The 21,230-nt window shown below is 36.1% G+C and overlaps 1 protein-coding gene across 1 annotated transcript; it reads right to left on the bottom strand.

Moving 5' to 3' along the window:
- Positions 1-734: 734 nt before the first annotated feature.
- LOC129257568 (monoacylglycerol lipase ABHD2-like) lies at positions 735-20,656 on the bottom strand. The gene is made up of 8 exons (XM_064096680.1): positions 20,366-20,656; positions 13,671-13,868; positions 12,636-12,811; positions 11,439-11,606; positions 10,142-10,325; positions 8,489-8,707; positions 7,383-7,452; positions 735-6,726 (listed from the first exon to the last, which is right to left on the bottom strand). Exons 2-8 carry the CDS (start codon positions 13,829-13,831, stop codon positions 6,445-6,447), a joined length of 1,260 nt encoding a protein of 419 aa, XP_063952750.1. The 5' UTR covers positions 13,832-13,868; positions 20,366-20,656; the 3' UTR covers positions 735-6,444.
- Positions 20,657-21,230: the final 574 nt, after the last annotated feature.

Below are 21,230 nucleotides of genomic sequence, written 5' to 3'. Positions count from 1 at the left end.
ACTGAGACCCATTCTGTTATGCCTTTTTTTCTAATACCTGCAGAGTAACCCTCTTGTAGTATGCAAGTTCAGTATGTTCCAGATTCAAGTGAATATGAATGAACATGCAAGAAATATAAGCTAAAGTCTGCTCTACACTCCCTCCCCCCAGAAATACATCAATTAATTAAAACAAGTGGAACGCCTCTGGCAGTCTCGCCTGCATTACGCAATTTAATATAGCAGCAGTGCTAACTTTGAAAACTACTATAAAATAATCATTCACAAAAACACCATTCATATAATGACATAATACCACGTTCATTGACCATAAATGACATTTGAACGGTGACTTAAGACTTGTCAACTACACCCATGTCCACATTTCATTAACTCTATCAATAAACTTTCAAAGTTATGATGGCAATTCAACAATTACCCCAACATGGCCTAAGTTTATTGACCTTAACTGACCTTTGACCTTGGTTTTGTGACCTGAAACTCACAGGGGATGTTCAGTGACACTTGATTACTCTTATATCCCAAGTTTTATGAACTAGATCAAAAAACTTTCAGAGTTAGGTTGGTAATTCAACAAATACCCCCAACACGGCCAAAGTTCATTGACCTTTAATGACCTTTGACCATGGTCATGTGACCTGAAACTCGTACAGGATGTTCAGTGATACTTGATTACTCTTATGTCCAAGTTTTATGAACCTGATCCATAAACTTTCAGAGTTAGGATGGAAATTTAACAAATACCCCCAACACGGCCAAAGTTCATTGACCTTAAATGACCATTGACCATGGCCATGTGACCTGAAACTCGCACAGGATATTCAGTGGTACTTGATTAAACTAATGTCCAAGTTTCATGAACTAGATCCATAAATTTTCAAAGTTATGATGGTAATTCAAAAAATACCCCCAACTTGGCCAAAGTTCATTGACCCTAAATGACCTTTGACCTTGGTCATGTGACCTGAAACTCAGGCAGGATGTTCACTCATACTTGATTAACCTTATGTCCAAGTTTCATGAACTAGATCCATAAATTTTCAAAGTTATGATAGTAATTCAACAAATACCCCCAACTTGACCAAAGTTCATTGACCCTAAATGACCTTTGACCTTGGTCACGTGACCTGAAACTCGAGCAGGATGTTTACTAATACTTGATTAACCTTATGCCCAAGTTTCATGAACTAGGTCCATATACTTTCTAAGTTATGATGTCATTTCAAAAACTTAACCTTCGGTTAAGATTTTGAAAATAATTCTCCCAACATGGTCTAAGTTCATTGACCCTAAATTACCTTTGACCTTGGTCATGTGACCTGAAACTCAGGCAGGATGTTCAGTAATATTTGATTAACCTTATGTCCAAGTTTCATGAACTAGGTCCATATACTTTCTAAGTTATGATGTCATTTCAAAAACTTAACCTTAGGTTAAGATTTGATGTTGACGCCGCCGCCGCCGGAAAAGCAGCGCCTATAGTCTCGCTCTGCTTTGCAGGCGAGACAAAAACTCCACATAGGAAAATATTAAAGATGGATATGAAAGCACAATTGCATCTTATAAAGTATACAAAAGGACTGCATCTGCTAGTCAAAATGCAAATATGCAGCAATAAATAATATTCAAACATGATACTGATATTGCATGCTGTCTATTTCAAACATTAGTGCTACAACTGTACCAGTAAAAGAAAAAATAGTAATAACCTAAGAAGTGCAGATGGTAGTTTACTAACAGTCAAAATCAGTCTTAAAAAAGAAAATAAGATGTGGAAGTGGTTTATGGTACACCATGTGGGGAGTTGTAGAAGGACTAAGGAAATTGGATAAAGGTAGAAGTGAAGTAGAGATGTGAGAAAGAGGAAGGTTGGAATGTGAAAACAGTATTATTTCCTGAAAATGAGTGTAGTTGTCCTTGAAAGAACTGTAAAGCAGAAAAGTTGAGAGGCTTGAGTAGATGAAGAGATGAGAAAAAGCTGGCTTAAGTCAGCGAGTGGACTTAAAGAGCAGGAGAAGGAGATCTGAACAAAAGATTGGTCTACAGCTTTTAGGAATCTTTTTCAATTGTGAGTGAATAACCCCAATTGGTGTATTCTTAAGAACTTCTTTCTAATTTTTACATGACTGACAGGTCACAGGTGCAACATAAAATAACTTCAATTTTTTATAGCAAAAAATTAGAAAAACATAAACCATTAAGAATAATAAAAAAAATCAATAACCTTCACCCCAAATTTAGTAGTACACTTCCTTTGAAACAGTGAGGAAGGAGAAGTAATTGCCAGGGCAAATTTTGTTTTCTTGCTCATCTGTGCAAGCAATCAAATAATCCAGAAATTAAGACCACCCTGAGCAATTATTTCCACACTTTAGAAGCTCACAAGAAAGATCCAAACAAACATGATATCAAATCAAATACCATACAAAATGGGAAAGTAAAAAAATATATATATACATGTAAATATATAACACTCATATGGCTGCAAGTTTACAACCAAGAGACTAAATTATCCTAAATTTATGAAAATAATAAAGTGTACCTTTATATATTATCCCAATCATACCAAACATATCTGTGAATAATGTTTACTCACAAAAGGGAACTAGGCAACTAGCCTTTGTTTCATAAAACATGTTTATTACACTAAATCATAGAATTGTGTGACATATTTGTTCTTTGTCCATACAACTGCAGAATTTCAGTAGCTTTGAACAGTAGTTTGTAACTTGCCATGAAAAACATGTTTTAAGACACATGGCCCAATGCCTGTTTTAGATGGCTGACTGATTATAATTACATTGCGAGAGGTAGTGGTGATATCACTTCAAAATATACAGTGAATATACAGCAAGGTAAGGAGAAGGGAAATGATGATTAAAAAAGAATAATGATGTTTCATTCCAATCAACATCAACATCAATATAACAAAAATCACACCATTAAACATTCAATGATAAGACATATTTATACAGTCATTTTCTCTTGGCAGCAAAGAGCATTCTATGAAGGGTAAAAAATTGTTTATACTGAAATACATAACCACTTCATCATTGGATGAAACAGAAATATGTACATCAAGTATTCACAAAATTCACTTTGATATCACATACATGTAAATATCCAAGGGGGGGGGGGTGGTAATCTTGCAGTATACAGTAGCATGAATGCCTATAGCCACACCAGTCATGATATAAATGTTCATAGATATGATAAGACTCCTGAAATAGTGACTAGTAAATACGCCGTGTGGTAATATTATATCTAAAATGGGAAGGAAAATAAATATATACTGTATATTATCAATAATCAACCTACAATATCACTCACAACATCGCATTATGGATACTTTATTTAGAAAGTAAAATACATTTTACGAGCACAGAGTTGTTTTGCTTCTTCCTCTTTTTCAAGATATATCTGCCACATCAGAAAGAAATCTGGGGTGGAATGCTGAAAACATTTTTATCTCTGTTCTTATCTCACTGAGATAGGAAGACACTCAAATCATTGCAAATCGGTTTTCTGAAAATCTTCTTGAATCGTTCTTACCTCTGTAAGACTAAGGACTGCCTCTTTCTCATCTCCAACACGCCTGTTTCTTTTAGACATTACCAATCAAAATGCACTTTTCATTGGCATTTTAACCAAAAGGATCGTTCCTTATGTCGAGTAAATATTTTGGGCATTGCCCATTTACTAATTACTGGTGTAACTAAATAATTGTGCGAAATTCAGAATACCACATGCATTATGTTCTATCTATTTAGCGCACGATGGAATTATATGAGAAGCTATAAATTTATGCACTCGGCATAGGTTGTAGGAGAGAAAAGATTTAAAAAAAATGTTTTCAGAATATCAGTTTGAGATTATGATGTAGATAAGGACGTATTTGATATAAGAAAGTTTTCAGAATACCGGCTTGGAATATTTCATAGACGTATTTTCAAAATATACATATCACTTTTTTTTCTCTGGCAGTATTGCACTTTCTAAAAGAGGTTCCAGTTAAGATCCAACTCAAGGGACTATTAGCACAAAGCTTTGCAATCGATCATAGGATTAACAAGAATGTTTACCAGTGATTGCATTGATCACTATGAAAAATTACCGGTAATCCCTATTAAAGCCTTGTGTTTAAGGGGCTTGAAGCAAGAGATACAACAAATTGTACAATCAAGGATATCTGGGGCCCATCTTACAAAGAGTTGTGATTGATCTGATCAATCGCAACTATGGAAAGCCAGCAACGTCAACATACAAAAAAGCATGTTTGTTCAAAAAAAATTCTAGATATGATGTATATTCTTTCATATATTCATCGATTTCTTGACAATTTGGTGTGTTCTTTGTTTTCAAAGGACATTTTGCAAATTTTCATTTGAAAAAATTATGACACTGATGGATTTCCATAGAGATACGATTGATTGGATCAATCTTAACTCTTTGGAAAAGACGGGCCCCTGTAGTGCATGGCAGATCATGTACAAATGTTACAATCAATAGTATATATCAGTCAAGCCCCTACTCGCAACAAAGTTTTGAGCATGTTCAAAACTTTTCTGCGTGCAAATGCAGACGTGCAGTCCTGCATGTTCCTCTGAGGGCAAAGTGCACATGAGATACGTGTGTCAATGCGGGCGACCTGCAGGTAGCAAAGATAGTCACCCGCAAGTCACATGCAAGGCTTGCATGGAACGGTATGATAGTGCGTTTAAATCTCTTGGAGAGTGCATCATAAACAAATATGTTTCAATATTCACAATTAATTGTTGGGAGTTGTTTTTTTCCCATTTGGACACAGTGTGCCATGGACTCACAGATGCTTGAATGGAAGAAAGGTTGTATATTTTATATCATCAGGAACAGTTAGTACTATGACTAATTTAGTTTGGGCTTGTAGCAAAGGGAAAAATAACTGGAAGAAAACAAAATCTTTTCTTTCATTTCATAAGTTCATGAAAAGAATTAAATAGAAAAAAATTCTTTAGCTTGTCCATGTCTTTGATAACTATGTTGCGCGATACTAACTGCTGCTGGTTAATGAATGGATAGATTCATTCAAAGTCTGTTTTATCACATATGCCTTCTCCACGTGTGCTGCTCCATGTAGACCTGGGGCCGTTTCACAAAGCTGTTCATAACTTAACAAATTACTGGAGGCCCCTTCTTAAAATATCCCAATGTAGCTGAATTCACACTTTTCTAGTCATGCGTAAAGTTGTATGTAACTATTCGAACAGCTTTATGAAACACTACTCAAGTGATTCAAACATCTCTCCTTCAGCTGTTTCCTCATGATATCAATCAAACTATACAATGGAACTATTCCTTCTCTTCCTGCCTCCAATCCTGTAAGTACATACCTCAAATAGGAAAAAATGTGGTTGAATCATAAACTCAAATGTACCTACATATAACCTATAATTATATATATACAAATACAGCATTTATAGGCAACTAATAATGCATTATCTGTTTCCAATATTTTGTTATCTTATACAAATCAAACTATATATTTCTTGTAGTGACTACATGCCTACACCTTGTATATTCTTGTAAAAATTACATGATCAATATTAGTGGAATCCCTTGAGCAATGAAAGCATACAGGTCAAGTATTACCACATAGTATTTTCAGAGAGCTTCCTTTTGAAAGAGAATATCAAATGCATTTCAATACAAATGAACAATTATTAATCAAATATACAGAACAGAGTGTAGTGAGGTATTCTGACTACTTTTCCTTATTTTCCTTAAACCATTCACCAAATAGCATTACTGGGATGACAGAAAATTAAATATCGGTATACAAAAACGACAAATTCATAAAGCTCTGTCAAATATGTTTTTTACTTTACACGCATATTGTGGAGTAAAGTTTCCATCCAGAAATAAATGAACTTGGTCTTCTAATGCAACCCTGATTAATATGGATGTTAGGATATCAACATTCATGGTTGGTCAGTCAATCTACATCAATACTCATATGATGCATTACTTCAGTCATCAAGCTATGAATTATGTAAACTTTGGCTTGTGAATTATTCAAGAGTTTGTGGTAGTCAGGAGATACTACAGGGCACATTGCCTTACCAAACATATTTTTTGAAATTTGGCTATGAAAACCAATCAGTTCATATAAGTTGACATTTGTTCTTAAGATCAAGTGTAAGTATCTTACATTTTCTGCAATATTCATTGTCTTGAACTAGAAGCTCTCTTGAAGTGTCAGCTTCAGTATACATGTCAATATTGACCCATAATCCCACAGACCCCATGAATAAAATTATCATATACAAAGTAACCACAAAAGAAAAAAGAAAAAAGTAAAAAGAGGAGGCTTCTTGGATATAATATTACTTTTCATATCATTTGCTTTGTGCACAACAAACACACTTTCATATAATTAGTACAATCACACTTCAGAAGAAGGAAACGTTAACTTGTTACTTCCCCATTGCAGTGGACCTCTCCGTTGCTATGTAAGGTCTTGTTGAGTTCCAGGGTCCCATCAACGTACTGTATCAGCATGCGGTCCAGCCACGACACAGTGTTGGCCTTCAAGAAGCCCCCTTCAAAGAATCCAAGATGGCCGCCATGCTTGGTCACAGCATAGATGGCACAGTTAGACTTCTGGCTGATCTCCATGGGGGTCCAATTCTGAGTTACTGGGATGAGGGCATCGTCATCAGCATTCAGCAGCAGCAGGGGGATTTTAATCTGGGAGAAAAAACATGAGGAGCTTATAACCAAATTGTCTTTGAATTGATCAACTAATGAAATCAGAGACTTTGCAACCTAACAAGGAAGAGGTTTAAAGAAGTTTAAAGTTTCACATAACTTACTAGGCAATTGTGAGTTCAAACACTTATATAATATTATATATTGGTAAAGTTTACTTATGTCTTTAATAGGAACCATTTTTTAATTGTGGTAATGATTGCTATTTCAATTTTTTCTGGAAATATCTTGTGTTAAAATAATAATGTCATATTTACCCAGGGTATCTACTGTTCTCCCAGCAGGCCCTGCGTAAATCAATGTTATTATTACCCCTGCTTTAGCATGGCTACTTTGATCAGGCACTCAAGCAGGTGAAGCACAATGTGGTAAATTTCTTGCTGAAGGAAAACATGCCATGGCTTGGAATTTAACCCATGTACCCGAGATTGAAAGACAAAAGTCAGAACAACTAGACCACAGCGCCCCCCAAAATGTTCATCAATGACATCAAATGCCATGTCTTAAAAACACTCAGCACAACTTTAACATATGAAATGCCCAGATGACCAATTCTGTGCTTAGGGTCAGTAAAGGATTCACATTTTCATGATCCTAAACAATGTCTATGTATTCAACATTTATATATTTCTTACCTTAAACATATGTGGGGAAGAACTACACGACTCATAGAAATCTGAAAGACTGTTATAGCGACACATTTTCCTGGAGAGAACATAATGAAAGGGAAACAATTAATGAAAATGGAACCAGTAGCTTGCATAACAATTCTATCATCTTTCTTTGGAAAAAAAATAGAATGAAAAACTTGTTGTTTAAAATCAACTGGCCAAATTAATGTTATTGACACACAAAAATTTAAATGAAATACTAGTGTAAACCAAATATGTTAAAAAGAGAAGATGCCATTCACAGTTCATCAATAACAATTTTGAGAAATAAGACGTTTGAGTTGTAGATAGCAAAGGGGATACTTTTTTATTCTGCCTGTCAGATTTACACCTACGGTAAATTCTATTCTCAACAAAATGAGCAGAGCCATGAGTCAGCAAAAAAGTCCTGGTTTGTGAACCATGAGATTTGGTTTTCAGCACTTGGTTCGCAGCAATGGTTGTAAGTGATCTCTATACAGTTGATTTTGATATGACTTGCACTTCCGAGAATACGTGGCACCCTTTCAAGTGAAACATAGCACATGATTTGGCAGCCTCTTTTTTTTCATTTCATTTGATTTTATTCAATTTCCAGTAATACAAGAACAATATTGTAAACATAAATTTTACATTAATACAATATTAAAAATACAATATCAGCAGACAAAGAAAACACACTCCTAAAGAAAACAGAACACCAGCTAATGCCTGGGGATCATCAAAATAAAACAAGTTTCTGACTTTCCTCATAAGCTGGTGATAAAAAAAAATTCAACATTAAAATGCAGTCCAACAATATGAATGACAAAAACATCTAAAATATATTTGCAGAAGACATTGAAAAGCAGAGCAAAAGAACATGGCCTGCAGTCTTCACACTAATGCCTACTTGAATTGAGCATGTCTGCGGCAGTTGACAAAAAAAGTATCATCACACCAATGATAAATTAATAAAATTGTTTGTACCCACCCAAAAATTAGGGTATAAAACGGAATCTCTTAAAGAATCAACAGCCTTTGTTTGAGATTATCTACATTCAGTATCTGACATATGCCCAAGAAGAGATTGATTTATTAATTTTAGTTACCTCGTCATCTCTTCATCCAAGTGGACCAAACTGGTAGAACGGAACACCTTCTTGACATCGTAGCATGGGGGAGGTTCACTGCGATTCTTCCAGTACGTCTGGGCACCTTCACCAAAGAGCATATCAAAGTTTTGGCGCAGCTGACGTCGCATGTTAAGGGTCATCATGAAATTGTAAAAGCGGCGCATGCTATCCCACTCATGTAAAACTTTTGCAGCTCTATGGAAAAGGATGAAAATAAATCAAGGAAACATCAAAATTACAAAAAAATCATCATGAAAACTAGAAATTTGACGTGTCCAAGGACACAGATGCCCCCACTTAACGCGATCAGAAATTCATTCAATATGATTGAACTAAATATCGTGCAGAAATCAATATGCATATATGTAATGAACAAATGTAGACCTTTGACCTTAACACTCACCCTTTCCATAATAATCTCTGACAGAAGATAAGACAGTCAGGTCATTTGATGTGACCTGACTGTATTTTGGTGTCATCTTCCCAGACACCAAACATTTATATATCTGGTGAATATTTCAAATGTTGTCATGCGGAAACCAACTCGCATATATAATGAGTTGTGACCTTTGACCTGCAGACTTTGAATTTGAACATAGCCTGTATTTTGGTGTCATCTACTTACACATCCAAATTTGTTTAAATCCGTTGAACATTTCATAAGTTATCATGCAGAAACCAACTTGCATATTCAATCAGCTGTGACCTTTGACCTGTATTTTGGTGTCATCTACCTACACACCAAATTTTTTTTTAATCCATTGAATATTTCATAATTTATTATGCGGAAACCAACTCGCATATTTAATGAGCTGTGACCTGCGGACTCTGAATTCGATCTTAGCCTGTATTTTTGTGTCATCTACCTACACACCAAACAAATTTTAAATCCATTTCATATTTTTTGAGTTATTGCGCGGAAACCAAGTGGGGGACGGACGGAAGGACAGACAGTGGCAACGCTTAATGCCCCCTCCGGACTTTGTCTGCAGGGGCATAACAAATAATTTCAAAATAGCAGGAAGGGTGTGGATAGCAGATACATACATCAAGCAAACTATTTATGTCAGGAAAGTCCTACCAATAACCAATAATGAGAGAGACTGTACAAGTTCTATTTACAATGATAAAAAAAAGATGTTAGAAAGGACCTTAAAGGCAGAATTTCCATCAGGAAGTTACAAAGACCACAAAATTATATCATTACAAGCTCTATCTCACAAATAATGACACTGGCAAGAGGATCAAAAAGTACCACGAATGCAGAATATGGTTGCTATAAAAAAGTTGCTATTAAGTCCTTTAGAAACGGAATATGGAATGTTATAAAGATCACACTATTCCTGACAGATTTCTTATTCTTAACAGTTTGAAAGCTCTATGTGTCAAGAAAAGAAAGATACCAGAATTTACCTCAATGGGATACGTGCATCAAGTAATTACTTTGTATCAGGAAGTAAATTGAACAAAGAATTTTATTGATATGTTACAACGAAATTTAAATATCAATTCTAGCTTTCCAAAACCGAGTTTTGTTTGAATATATCATGACCCGGTACAAGGTAGGGTCAAGATACTTTCATGTGATGGATTGACATTTTGAAATGCTAAAGGTCAAAGTTCACTTACAAAGTGACATCATATCCCTGACAGATTGAGATACAACACATGAAGTCATGTTGCCTTGAAGGTTCTTCTCCCATGTACTTGATGACAATATTAGCTCCCATGCTGAATCCTATTGATACAAATTTACTTGATGTAAAGTGTTCCTTGATGTAGTCCACCATGGCAGCATATTCTCCAGTCTCTCCTGAAAAAATAAAAATTAACCATGGTTATAGCATGGTTATTACAGACATTTCATGGACTTTGTTCTTGATTTAGAACAAGGTGGAAATACATGCGATATTTGTAGTCAAGGACAATAGGGAACAGTTTGCCAGCACTTCCATGATTTTGTGAAGTATATATACAGACTCATTTCAAAGGAATCTAATCTAAAGAAATATTGTTGTTGTTGTTGTTTTTTTACATGTAATCATCTTGGAGCACTGTATTACAGAACATAGGCCGGTTTTAACAACTTACTGTTGTTGACATTGATTTTGTAAGTGATTTTAACTTTTAACATTTTGATTTTCAAAATTCACTGGAACTTTTGTTTCCCATTAGAGAACCTTTGAATAAAATGACCATATTGTAGGATTTATATTCACTTGGTCTACAAGTGGTTGGTCTTCTTCTCAGATAGTCTAATACCACTTGGGCTAAAACCACTTGGTCTATTTGCCATTTGGTACCCACTTAGCCTAATGTCCATAATGGTGTAAATTCCACTTAGTCTCATTATTTTGCAGTTTTTCAAATGAAAATTTTGTTAATGAACAGTTCATCTAACCATACAGACTAGGTCATGTAGACCAAGATGGATATTAGATGATATGGGGAAAGCCTAACAGGAAATTAAAAAAAAAGAGCTAACTGCAAATTAAACTGAATGGTTAGTAGACCAACTAAGATTAACCCATGTGGGATGAAACCAAAAGGAAAGTAGACAAAGCCTTTGAAGACCAAGTGACGACAATTGTAGATATACATGTACTTGATACCTACATTTATATTCCTAAAAAATCTTTAGGATTCCGAAACTTAATTTTGTTTTATTCTCTGACACATAAGAGCAGATATTATTTCCATTACTCATATCAATTGCCTGGCAAGTCCAAGAGTGAACTTCTGAGCATGGATATTATCTTGAACAAACGACAAGGTCCCTTACTTTCCCTAACTTTATTTTCCGGAAAGGGATTTTCAAAATCCCCAATTATTACCACTGAGGACAGAGCTGTACCAACCATAGGTCCTGCAAAAGCCTGTCTAATAAATGAACACACTTGCAGAATCGGCAGACATAATTTCTTACCATAGGTGAAAATTCTTGGTGAGGTGAGTGGAACTGAAGGAAGGGCACCTAGGTGGTTGAGGACGGCCACACGGAAGCCCTGTGACATGGCGTAATGGATGAAGGTACGCACGTAGGCCTTCTCAGAATGGTTGGCTATACCAGGACATACACACAGCGTGACATCAGCTACATGTAAAAGGATATAAAGTTGCTATTTTCAAGGAGATTACACATAAACAAATTATACGCCATTGAAGTTGATATATTTGTACCATAAACTGTTATGGCAACATTCTCGACAATCTCTGATAAACTTTCATTTAAGCATAAATATCTTATAATACCCGGGATGTCTTTAAAAAGAGTTTCTTGGATCATTTAATTTTATCTATAGGAAGTTAGCAATGCCTTGTCCATCAACAGCATTCTCTCTATGTATGAACAAATGGTGCAATGTGCAAGTGCCATTGATTTTACAAGTCATCATGCTTTTTGTGTATCAATGGACAGAGCATACACCTCCCAAGTAATTACATCAATGGCTTTCCATACTTAAGAAATTTCTAAAGTGACATATTCCTGTGTCACTTTAGGACAAGTGCCATTCCTAAAACTTTCACATAAAACAAATTATAAAAATAGTTCATCAGAGTTCTCTTTTTTATTCCTTTAGTTTAAGGATATAAACACCTATTATCACAATTTAAAGTAGGGATCCCGCAAAAAAAGGCCTGAGAGTAATATCTGTCATCTATATGTTCAGCCACTATGACTGATTAACCTAGACGTAAAACATTTCCTAGGTAATTGGTTGTACATGTATACCAGCTTGGTGTTTACCAGCAAAATGCAGTCCTGCCGAGTTCCTACATGTATATGGGAGTTACCATAAACAGAAACTGAAACAGAAATATACCACCAAGAGGCTCTCTCATATATTTGTTCACAAAGTTACACATGAATTTTCAAGACTTGACGGGCAGCAACTGGAATAAGCATCAAAATATGAGCATCAAATGAGTTCTTGAGTTCAGACTAACATTCTTTGCACTTGCAATAAAAGTACTAACATTGGCTTATTTCAACTTTGGCTATAAATGTGATTTAAATGAACGAGACCAACATTTGCCACATTCCAGACAGTGTACAGTGATGGTCAACAATATGATGTACAATATATGTCATGAATCTCTGATATAATGTATGGTAACTTACCACCTTGAGGATGGGGACTGGATGGCTCAAAAATATCAAAAGTAAAGGTAGCCCCATCTGGCCGAGGTATATTGATACGCTTCCCCTTCGGATACGGTGCATTGAATCGACCGATTTTAGCATAGATGAAGCTCTGAATGTGTGCATTATGACCCCACAACCGGTTAGGCACATATCTAGGAGAGAGAAACATAAACAAAGTCTGTTTGTAGTGGAAAGACAGTATAACACATCTTTTTCTTATAAAACATGAGCATACAGTGATGAATATTTCATGCTCTTCCCATTTTCCTGCTCCAAATCTATATTTAATTACTTGGGCATAGAATGGAGAAGCAAAAGGAAATCCTTTAATTACAAACATCTTCTGAAGTGCTATTTGTAGATTTTCAATAATGCATCTCTGGCACACAATGAAACATATTTCTATTCATTATTTTAGAGTGCAGGGATAGCCACAAGTATTATGAAACCTTGTATCAACATTCAGCACAGAGAATCAGAGACGCAATCACACTATGAAGAAAATATCATTTGGCAGATGAAATAAAGTGAAATTGCAACCATCCATATAGTTCTATGATTTCTATCAAACATCTCAGGCACAATGCTTGCTTGTAAATACCTGTAATCAAAACAATTTTATCTGATACAAAAAACCTGGAAATTCAATAAAACCTGTATGTTTAAACCAAGTTGAAATTGAATTTGGGAATAACTGATCTTAAGAGACGCACCATAAGATACCGGGGGGGGGGGGGGGCTGGAAGTTTGGGTTGATGCAAGTTTTTTTTTTCCTTTCTTCTTTGAGTACCAGGTAAAGTTTTTTTTTCCTTGAGACATGTTTTTTTTACTCTGATGGTGAGTCAAGTTTTTTTTTGCTCATAAGAATATAGCAAGTCAATTTTTTTTTGGGGGGGAAAACTCTCAGCCCCCCCTGGATATCTAATGCTGCGTCCTTAACTGCAGTAGAAGCCTTTAATTTACTCCCATACATTGGTTTCAAACTTAGTGCACAATTTGATTGAAACTTACGGTTTTGTGAGGATGGAACACAATGAGATGATGCTGCGGTTGTACTTGCTATCCCTGTAATGCAGGGTAGCAGCAGCGGGCTGATCAAGCAGCTTCAATACTTTGAAGAGGAAGAAGTACAAGAAGACAAGGACCAATGCTGTAGATATTAAAATCTCCATGATGGACTACATATAGTGAACCCTCACCCAGTTCTTGCTGTTGAATGATATTAGAGATGAGAGAAAAAGACAAATAAATATTGTAACTGGGGGATGTTTCACAAAGATTTAAGTATGACTTGGAGACGCACTTAAATACTGACACGTACATGATATGTAACGCGCAATCTTATTGATCAATATGCAGTGGTGCGCCATCCTTTTGACATGATCTGACCAATGCCATCATGCCTTTTATAATGCATGCAACTAGACATTTAAGTGTGATTCTAAGTCAAACTCAAGTCTTTGTGAAACACCCTTCAGGTGTGTGAGAGATAATATGTGGAGTGGTACGTCAAAAAAGATAAGCTGATATATCATACAGATGAGGAAAGAATAACAAGTGGAACGCCTCTGGCAGTCTCGCCTGCATTACGCAATTTAACATAACAGCAGTGCTAACTTTGAAAACTACTATAAAATAATCATTCACAAAAACACCATTCATATAATGATATAATACCACGTTCATTGACCATAGATGACATTTGAACGGTGACTTAAGACTTGTCAACTACACCCATGTCCACATTTCATTCATTCTCTATCAATAAACTTTCAAAGTTATGATGGCACTTCAACAATTACCCCAACATGGCCTAAGTTTATTGACCTTAACTGACCTTTGACTTGTTTTTGTGACCTGAAACTCACAGGGGATGTTCAGTGAAGCTTGATTACTCTTATATCCCAAGTTTTATGAACTAGATCCATAAACTTTCAGAGTTAGGATGGTAATTCAACAAATACCCCCAACACGGCCAAAGTTCATTGACCTTTAATGACCTTTGACCATGGTCATGTGACCTGAAACTCACACAGGATGTTCACTAATACTTGATTAACCTTATGTCCAAGTTTCATGGACTAGATCCATAAATTTTCAAAGTTATGATAGTAATTCAACAAATGCCCCCAACTTGACCAAAGTTCATTGACCCTAAATGACCTTTGACCTTGGTCACGTGACCTGAAACTCGAGCAGGATGTTCACTAATACTTGATTAACCTTATGCCCAAGTTTCATGAACTAGGTCCATATACTTTTTAAGTTATGATGTCATTTCAAAAACTTAACCTTTGGTTAAGATTTTGAAAATAATTTTCCCAACATGGTCTAAGTTCATTGACCCTAAATGACCTTTGACCTTGGTCATGTGACCTAAAACTCAGGCAGGATGTTCAGTAATACTTGATTAACCTTATGTCTAAGTTCCATGAACTAGGTCCATATACTTTTTAAGTTATGATGTTATTTCAAAAACTTAACCTTAGGTTAAGATTTGATGTTGACGCCGCCGCCGTCGCCGCCGCCGTCGGAAAAGCGGCGCCTATAGTCTCGCTCTGCTATGCAGGCGAGACAAAAAATGCGTGCATTATAACCTTGTATCAATAACTGCTCTATTAGATGGTGGATATTTCCGAAAACTGGATCAGTCCTTGTTTTTTATCCTATGAAATGGCTGCAAATTGAAGGGAGATGGCGCTATTTACTTTAGAAATGACCCAAAATTTGTATGCACCCCTAACATTCCCAGTTACTGGTGAATAGTCATGAACATACACAAATGCCCCCATAGGCATGTTGCATATGTGTCCCCACTTACATGCACTGTGAGTAAGAGAGGGAGAGATACATATTTATGTTAATATTTGGAGACCGAAAAAAGAAAAACAGTGATGAAAGTATTTGTTAACATTTATTCAATTATATTAAAAGAAGCTCAATTTGGATGTATACATAAAACATATTGTACCAGGGACATGTTAGTAAGGATAGGGATGTACCTGCTTTAATATTACTACCCTGCTTTTACCAACGAGCCAACGACAAGATAATTCAGGTGTCTCAACAATTACAGACATTTTCATTTGGCAGCAGTATCTCGGACCAACAAGATAAAGTCAGATTCTAACTTGGCCTGTCCAGTTCTTAATGATGCATTAGTACGTTTTGTGGGCATAACAGGTATCAGCGAACAGAAATATCAATAATTCAAGTAATGAATAATTAAAGTAACAATTACTTGAATTATTGTTATTTCAGTTCGCTGATAAAGTTAATTATCTCAGATTCAAGCTAGAACATGCAAAAACTAAAACTAATTATACATCTTTCATAATGAGTGAGCTCTAAAATAGTGCCAATTGTTGGAAAATGATGAAATTACTCAATTTGGAAGTAATAACAAAATATGCCTTTTTTTCAAGATTAATATCACAAGGGCTTCCCTTTTGTTGAACAAAACTAACTTTAAATTTGCAAAATTGATCCAAAACAATGCTTCGAGAGACAAAAATGAGTAAATACTGATATTTTTCTCCTGCAAAAGCCAGTCGGCTCCCAAGGGTCAACATCGACATGCTACATGGAATATCAGACCCCTCGTGGAATGCTTTGTCATTTATTCGTTGGATTCACAATATGGTGCGCCATCTATCAGTTGCAGCGGACAGGCCGAAATCGCGCTAGTACTAAAGTGCATGCATGCATGCGATATTAAGCGCTGGCCGACGCGGATCAACCAGATGCTGTTTACTAGGGTCCAAGGGGTAAAAGAGAAATTTGCCCACATATTTCTTAGCGAAATTTAGATCATTTTTGGTAAAATCTTGCCATATGGTTTCCTTTTAGAAGCATCAAACTCACGTTATGTACAATAGCACTGTGCGCTGCCTGCGCGCGATATCGACCCCAAAGTTAGAAATTTTGCCTGTTCGCTCTAACCGATAATAGCGCACCATATTGTGAATCCACCGAATTGGGATGCTTTTGGATTCCTCCAGATTTTTTTAAAGTATTGTGCTTGATTTTCCTATCCTTCCTAACACGTACCTAACTATACCAAAGTACCAATCTGAAAGATTTATAATGTTTTATCCTTGGGAAGTATTTTTAAAAGGTGTAACTGAGTATTTTGTTACATTATTATGCATTTGTACACTGGCATAATTTTTTTTTCAATTTAATTCAATTCGGTTTATTATATGACATTGTAAAAACAGGCCGAAAACTGACACATACAAAGTTAAAAGTAAAAAGGAAAAGTACATGAAATGATATACCTACGAATTAACAAAAGATAATCAAATAAGAACATCAGAGTAAGATTGAATATTGCACTTGGGGTTCATACACATTACAGAAATATCATTAAGGGGGGATTATGCTATACAAATAAAGAGAAAATGGAATGACCGAAAAAAAATAACACGCAAAAACATTGGGATATATTAATCGATTTCATTGTAAATTGAAAAAACTATTGTAAAACAGCACAAATAGATTTGTGGATGATAAGAAAACTGTCAAGATTAAACGAAGGATAGAGAGTCAGGATCTATGACAGCAACCACACACAACCAAACACTTGGGGCCAGAACAATGAAGTCACTGGACCATTTTATTGTTCCGGCCCCGAGTGCACAGTCGAGCGCAATCTACTATCAAAGAACACAAACTTGAATGGGAGAGCATAATCAGTGAACAGAGAAGACTATCTAATATCTCAAATTGTATTATCCAAAGGAAATATTTTCAAAGGTGAAAATCTGAGCCAATCATTGTCCAAACAAATAATACCATATGATTGATACATGATGAATCACTAGGTAGTAAAAGCTTTGTTTCTTATTTCTAGTGACTCTTTGTGTGTATAGGGGGTCAATTCTTATAAGTTGCTGCACTATTACATTTCATACTTTGCTGCATGAGGTAATATATTCACCTTTGAAATGAATCACCGGGCCATCTCATCTCAAAATATATACTATTCTATGACCAAATATCAAATATTTATTCACTTACCAAAGGTCAAAAGGTAAACAAAGGGATCAAACCATGGATATTAAGAGAGCTCTACATAGTCAGACTTTGAGTAAACACAATCCTCAGTACTTAATTATTGACTAATGACTATAATCCCCCACATTTTCCTTTTCACCAAAATATGAAGAGTTAATCACTATTAATTCATTGACCACAAATCCTGCTCTGTATTGCTTTTAAAGACCCAAACTGGAGCTAAAAGTAACATTGACAAATTGTAAATATAAGCTTCAAAGTACGGCAATGTAAATTTTATATATATTCACCGCTTGACAGCTGAGTATTTTGCTTCAGAAAAACTCAAATTAGCGGGTTTCAACATTTGGCTTTCTTGTACTCTTCACCTGCCTCAAGACCGTGATGTCATGTTGTGTTCGAAGCATTGCGATTCCATAAGTTCATACACAGAAAATCTGGTATTCTGCTTTTCAAATAATGAATAATTTTTTTTTTTAATTTGCAGAAGAAAATGGCACTGACAATTATTCAGCTCTTCACTGTTTTTTTTTATCAAATCTTTGTCTTGTCCTAATTGGGCCTAAATTGCTATGTCAGGATCATGAGGATTGGAAAATCTGTTAAACACATGATCTGAATGCAGATAGAATTGGAAAGCTGAGTTAAATAAGCGGGAAATAAAATATGGTAAATAGTAGTCCCAAGCTGTAGGTTACTTATTTATAGTGAGTGATTGTATTACCGAATGTGCACATCATAAGTATCAGAAATAATTTCATACTCTCAAAACTTTGCAACATCCTTCCAAAGGGAACTTGAATGAAAAGATGATGAAAAATTGTTTAAAAAACATTTTCAAAGTCTTTAGACTATATTCTAAAAATAACAAAATATGGTCAAATAGCTCATTGATTTTGTTGTTTTCCCACAGGTAACACACATTTGGTGATAAAATACCATTTTCAAGTGTCCAAGATATTTCACATGTGAAGCTGATTTTGTAAAAAATGAAAATAATTTTGGCAAAATGTTTAATCTTTATTTTCTGTAGGTATTTGTGTATAAATGGTTTAAGTTTATGAGAATAAAACTTGAAAGAATGAAACGTGTTTGGTAATACAGCCCACTACCATACAGATGTCTGCCGCCCTCTATATGTGTCTCGTAGCTTAGCTACTAGCAAAGAGGACAAGAAGGCCACGTAAACATCGGTAAGTTAAATCTCATTTTTTTCTCATAATAAATTTGTGTTTTTTTTTATTCATATTGTTTTAAAAATGTAAAGTGCTAATGTTAGCCAATTTACATGATTCAGGGCTAACTTGTTAGATCCAGATCTTCTTACACAGGAAAAGTACTTACAAGTCTAGATCTAGATTGGCAAAAATTTCAATTGTGACCATCGTATACGCACATGTAGGTATGTTGCAAAAGCGCCCTCTTGGTGCATTCTGAATGAGGCATTGAGTGTGCTGCCTATAATCTCAGGGTGACTGTAGGGGCATTGCTTTGTATTGTGTTTGCATGTGCAAGGAAAGGTTATTCCCAATGACATCATTGTTTTTACGTAGTTGTAGTTTATGGCAGCTATCTAGACTTGAAAAAAAAATCTCACTCGGTGATCTTGCAACTCTGTGTGCTACTGGAACTTTGGCCTTGTTTTCAACCTCTTGCTATTCATATTTACAGTTATCATCCCATTCTAAAAGTTATTCATTCCGATAGAACAACGTTTCAACTACATTGTGGTGAAATTTGAAAGAAATCTACTGACGCTAAGTGTGTTTTTTATGTCCGTTTCGGTGATGTCTGTAATTTTTGGGAGTGTTGTTGGGCACTTCCATATGCCAATGTATGCACATTGTTGTTTTCTATTAGTGCACCTTGGTCCCAATTAAGGTCACAATTTTTGTTTTTAAAAACAAAGGAATACATAATTGAAGAGGCGATTTGTGCGAACTTACAACTACCATAACTTTCTTGTTACTATGGGGCTATTGAAATGAATGAGGTATTAAATGAAAGGTCTTGATGAGCTCTAAATGATACTATTACTATGATGAAGCAAACACCTCAATTCTCAAATTTTTTTTTTTTGGCAACATACCACATCTAAGTTGATAGGGCTTATATTTAAGTTATACTTATACTAGGGGCACAATCCCTGGCTCCGTGGAGAGTAAGCACACGTTAATGCAGACAATTGCAGTGAATGATTTCTACTCTGAGCTAGGAGCCTCCTGGCTAACTGTGCATTGTGTAAATTACAGCCACTGGCATGACTGGACTGGCACAATTCAGGGGCCGCGGAACCGGGGGGCTTCAGCCCCCCCACTTTTTTCAAAACCGTGTACAAAAACGTAAAAATGACCATATGATTGTGATTTTTAGCATGGTCAGCCCCCCCCCCCACTTTTGGCTCAGCCCCCCCCCCACTTTGAAAACCGTTCCGCGGCCCCTGCAATTGTAACACTGAACTCACACTCACACTCACAGTCACATTCACACATATACATGCACTCACTGCCGCAGCCACAGCCTTGCCCTTGGTAGTCGAGTCCCAGTCACCATGACACAGTACCGGTATATCACACTTCACAGAGCTGACAATTCTCAAAAAGTCCTTATACGGTAGCTCACTTAGTTCTTTATAAAACCTACTTAATTATATAATATTAAGGCCTAAAGTACAAAAAATACTTTACCAGAGAGAAACCTTTCACCAGTACCAGGTAACTTCGGAAATCATAACTCTCAATCTCGGCATCGGCAGTCGGATCCACTATACTCGAGCTCGATTCAGCTAGCTAGTCTAGTCTACATGTACTACCGGTACGTATACGGTACGTACCGTGCTGTCGCGTCGGCCTATCGGGCGGCGGCCGGTATGCTACGGTACCGCTATACTCGGCGATCTGTGCACGAAGCATATGCGTGATCGATTTGCCCATCGGCTGCTTGGATAAATTATGGCAAGCCAAATTCGGTCTTGTGGCTAGCTCTCCTTGATTTTTTTTTTCAATTTCATTTGTATCAAATCATTTTAATTTTGTTTAATTCAACGTAATTTCAGCAGAACTTTGCTCAGAGTTAAGACCAAATTACCATTTACATTTGTTCTACGATCAGCGTATAGGATGAGAATCCGTGCACGTGTGGCGGCAAATGGGCACCCGGCCCCATGAATGCCCATGCAGTTACCCCCCCCCCCAAAAAAAAAAAATATAACCAAAAGGTTCGCATGCTTAGTTTAATTGGTTTAGTTTAGTGTATTAACTCATTCACCCCCATGCTCTTAAAATCATAATTTCTTACTTTGTGATAGAGGGTGCTAAATCCCCTATCATTTTTTACCCGGATTTTTTGTTCAATATTTGAAATTAAAATAGGACCTAGGCCTACTTACGGTTCCAATCAATGCGCATTGATATCAAGACCGACTTTACAGAGACCATCTGTGGCCTCTGTGAAGAAGACCTTAATCTCCTTGGCCCACATTTCGCTTTCTAGAAATGGTTCTATGCAGACGTGGCGCGTACCTGGCATATTTCGTCAGGGGGGTGGGGGGGG

The sequence above is a fragment of the Lytechinus pictus genome, chromosome 3 (genome assembly GCF_037042905.1).
Source record: "Lytechinus pictus isolate F3 Inbred chromosome 3, Lp3.0, whole genome shotgun sequence".
NCBI lineage: Eukaryota > Metazoa > Echinodermata > Echinoidea > Temnopleuroida > Toxopneustidae > Lytechinus > Lytechinus pictus.
The sequence above is the reverse complement of the archived record's forward strand: the minus strand, read 5'-3'. Positions and strand labels throughout refer to the sequence as shown.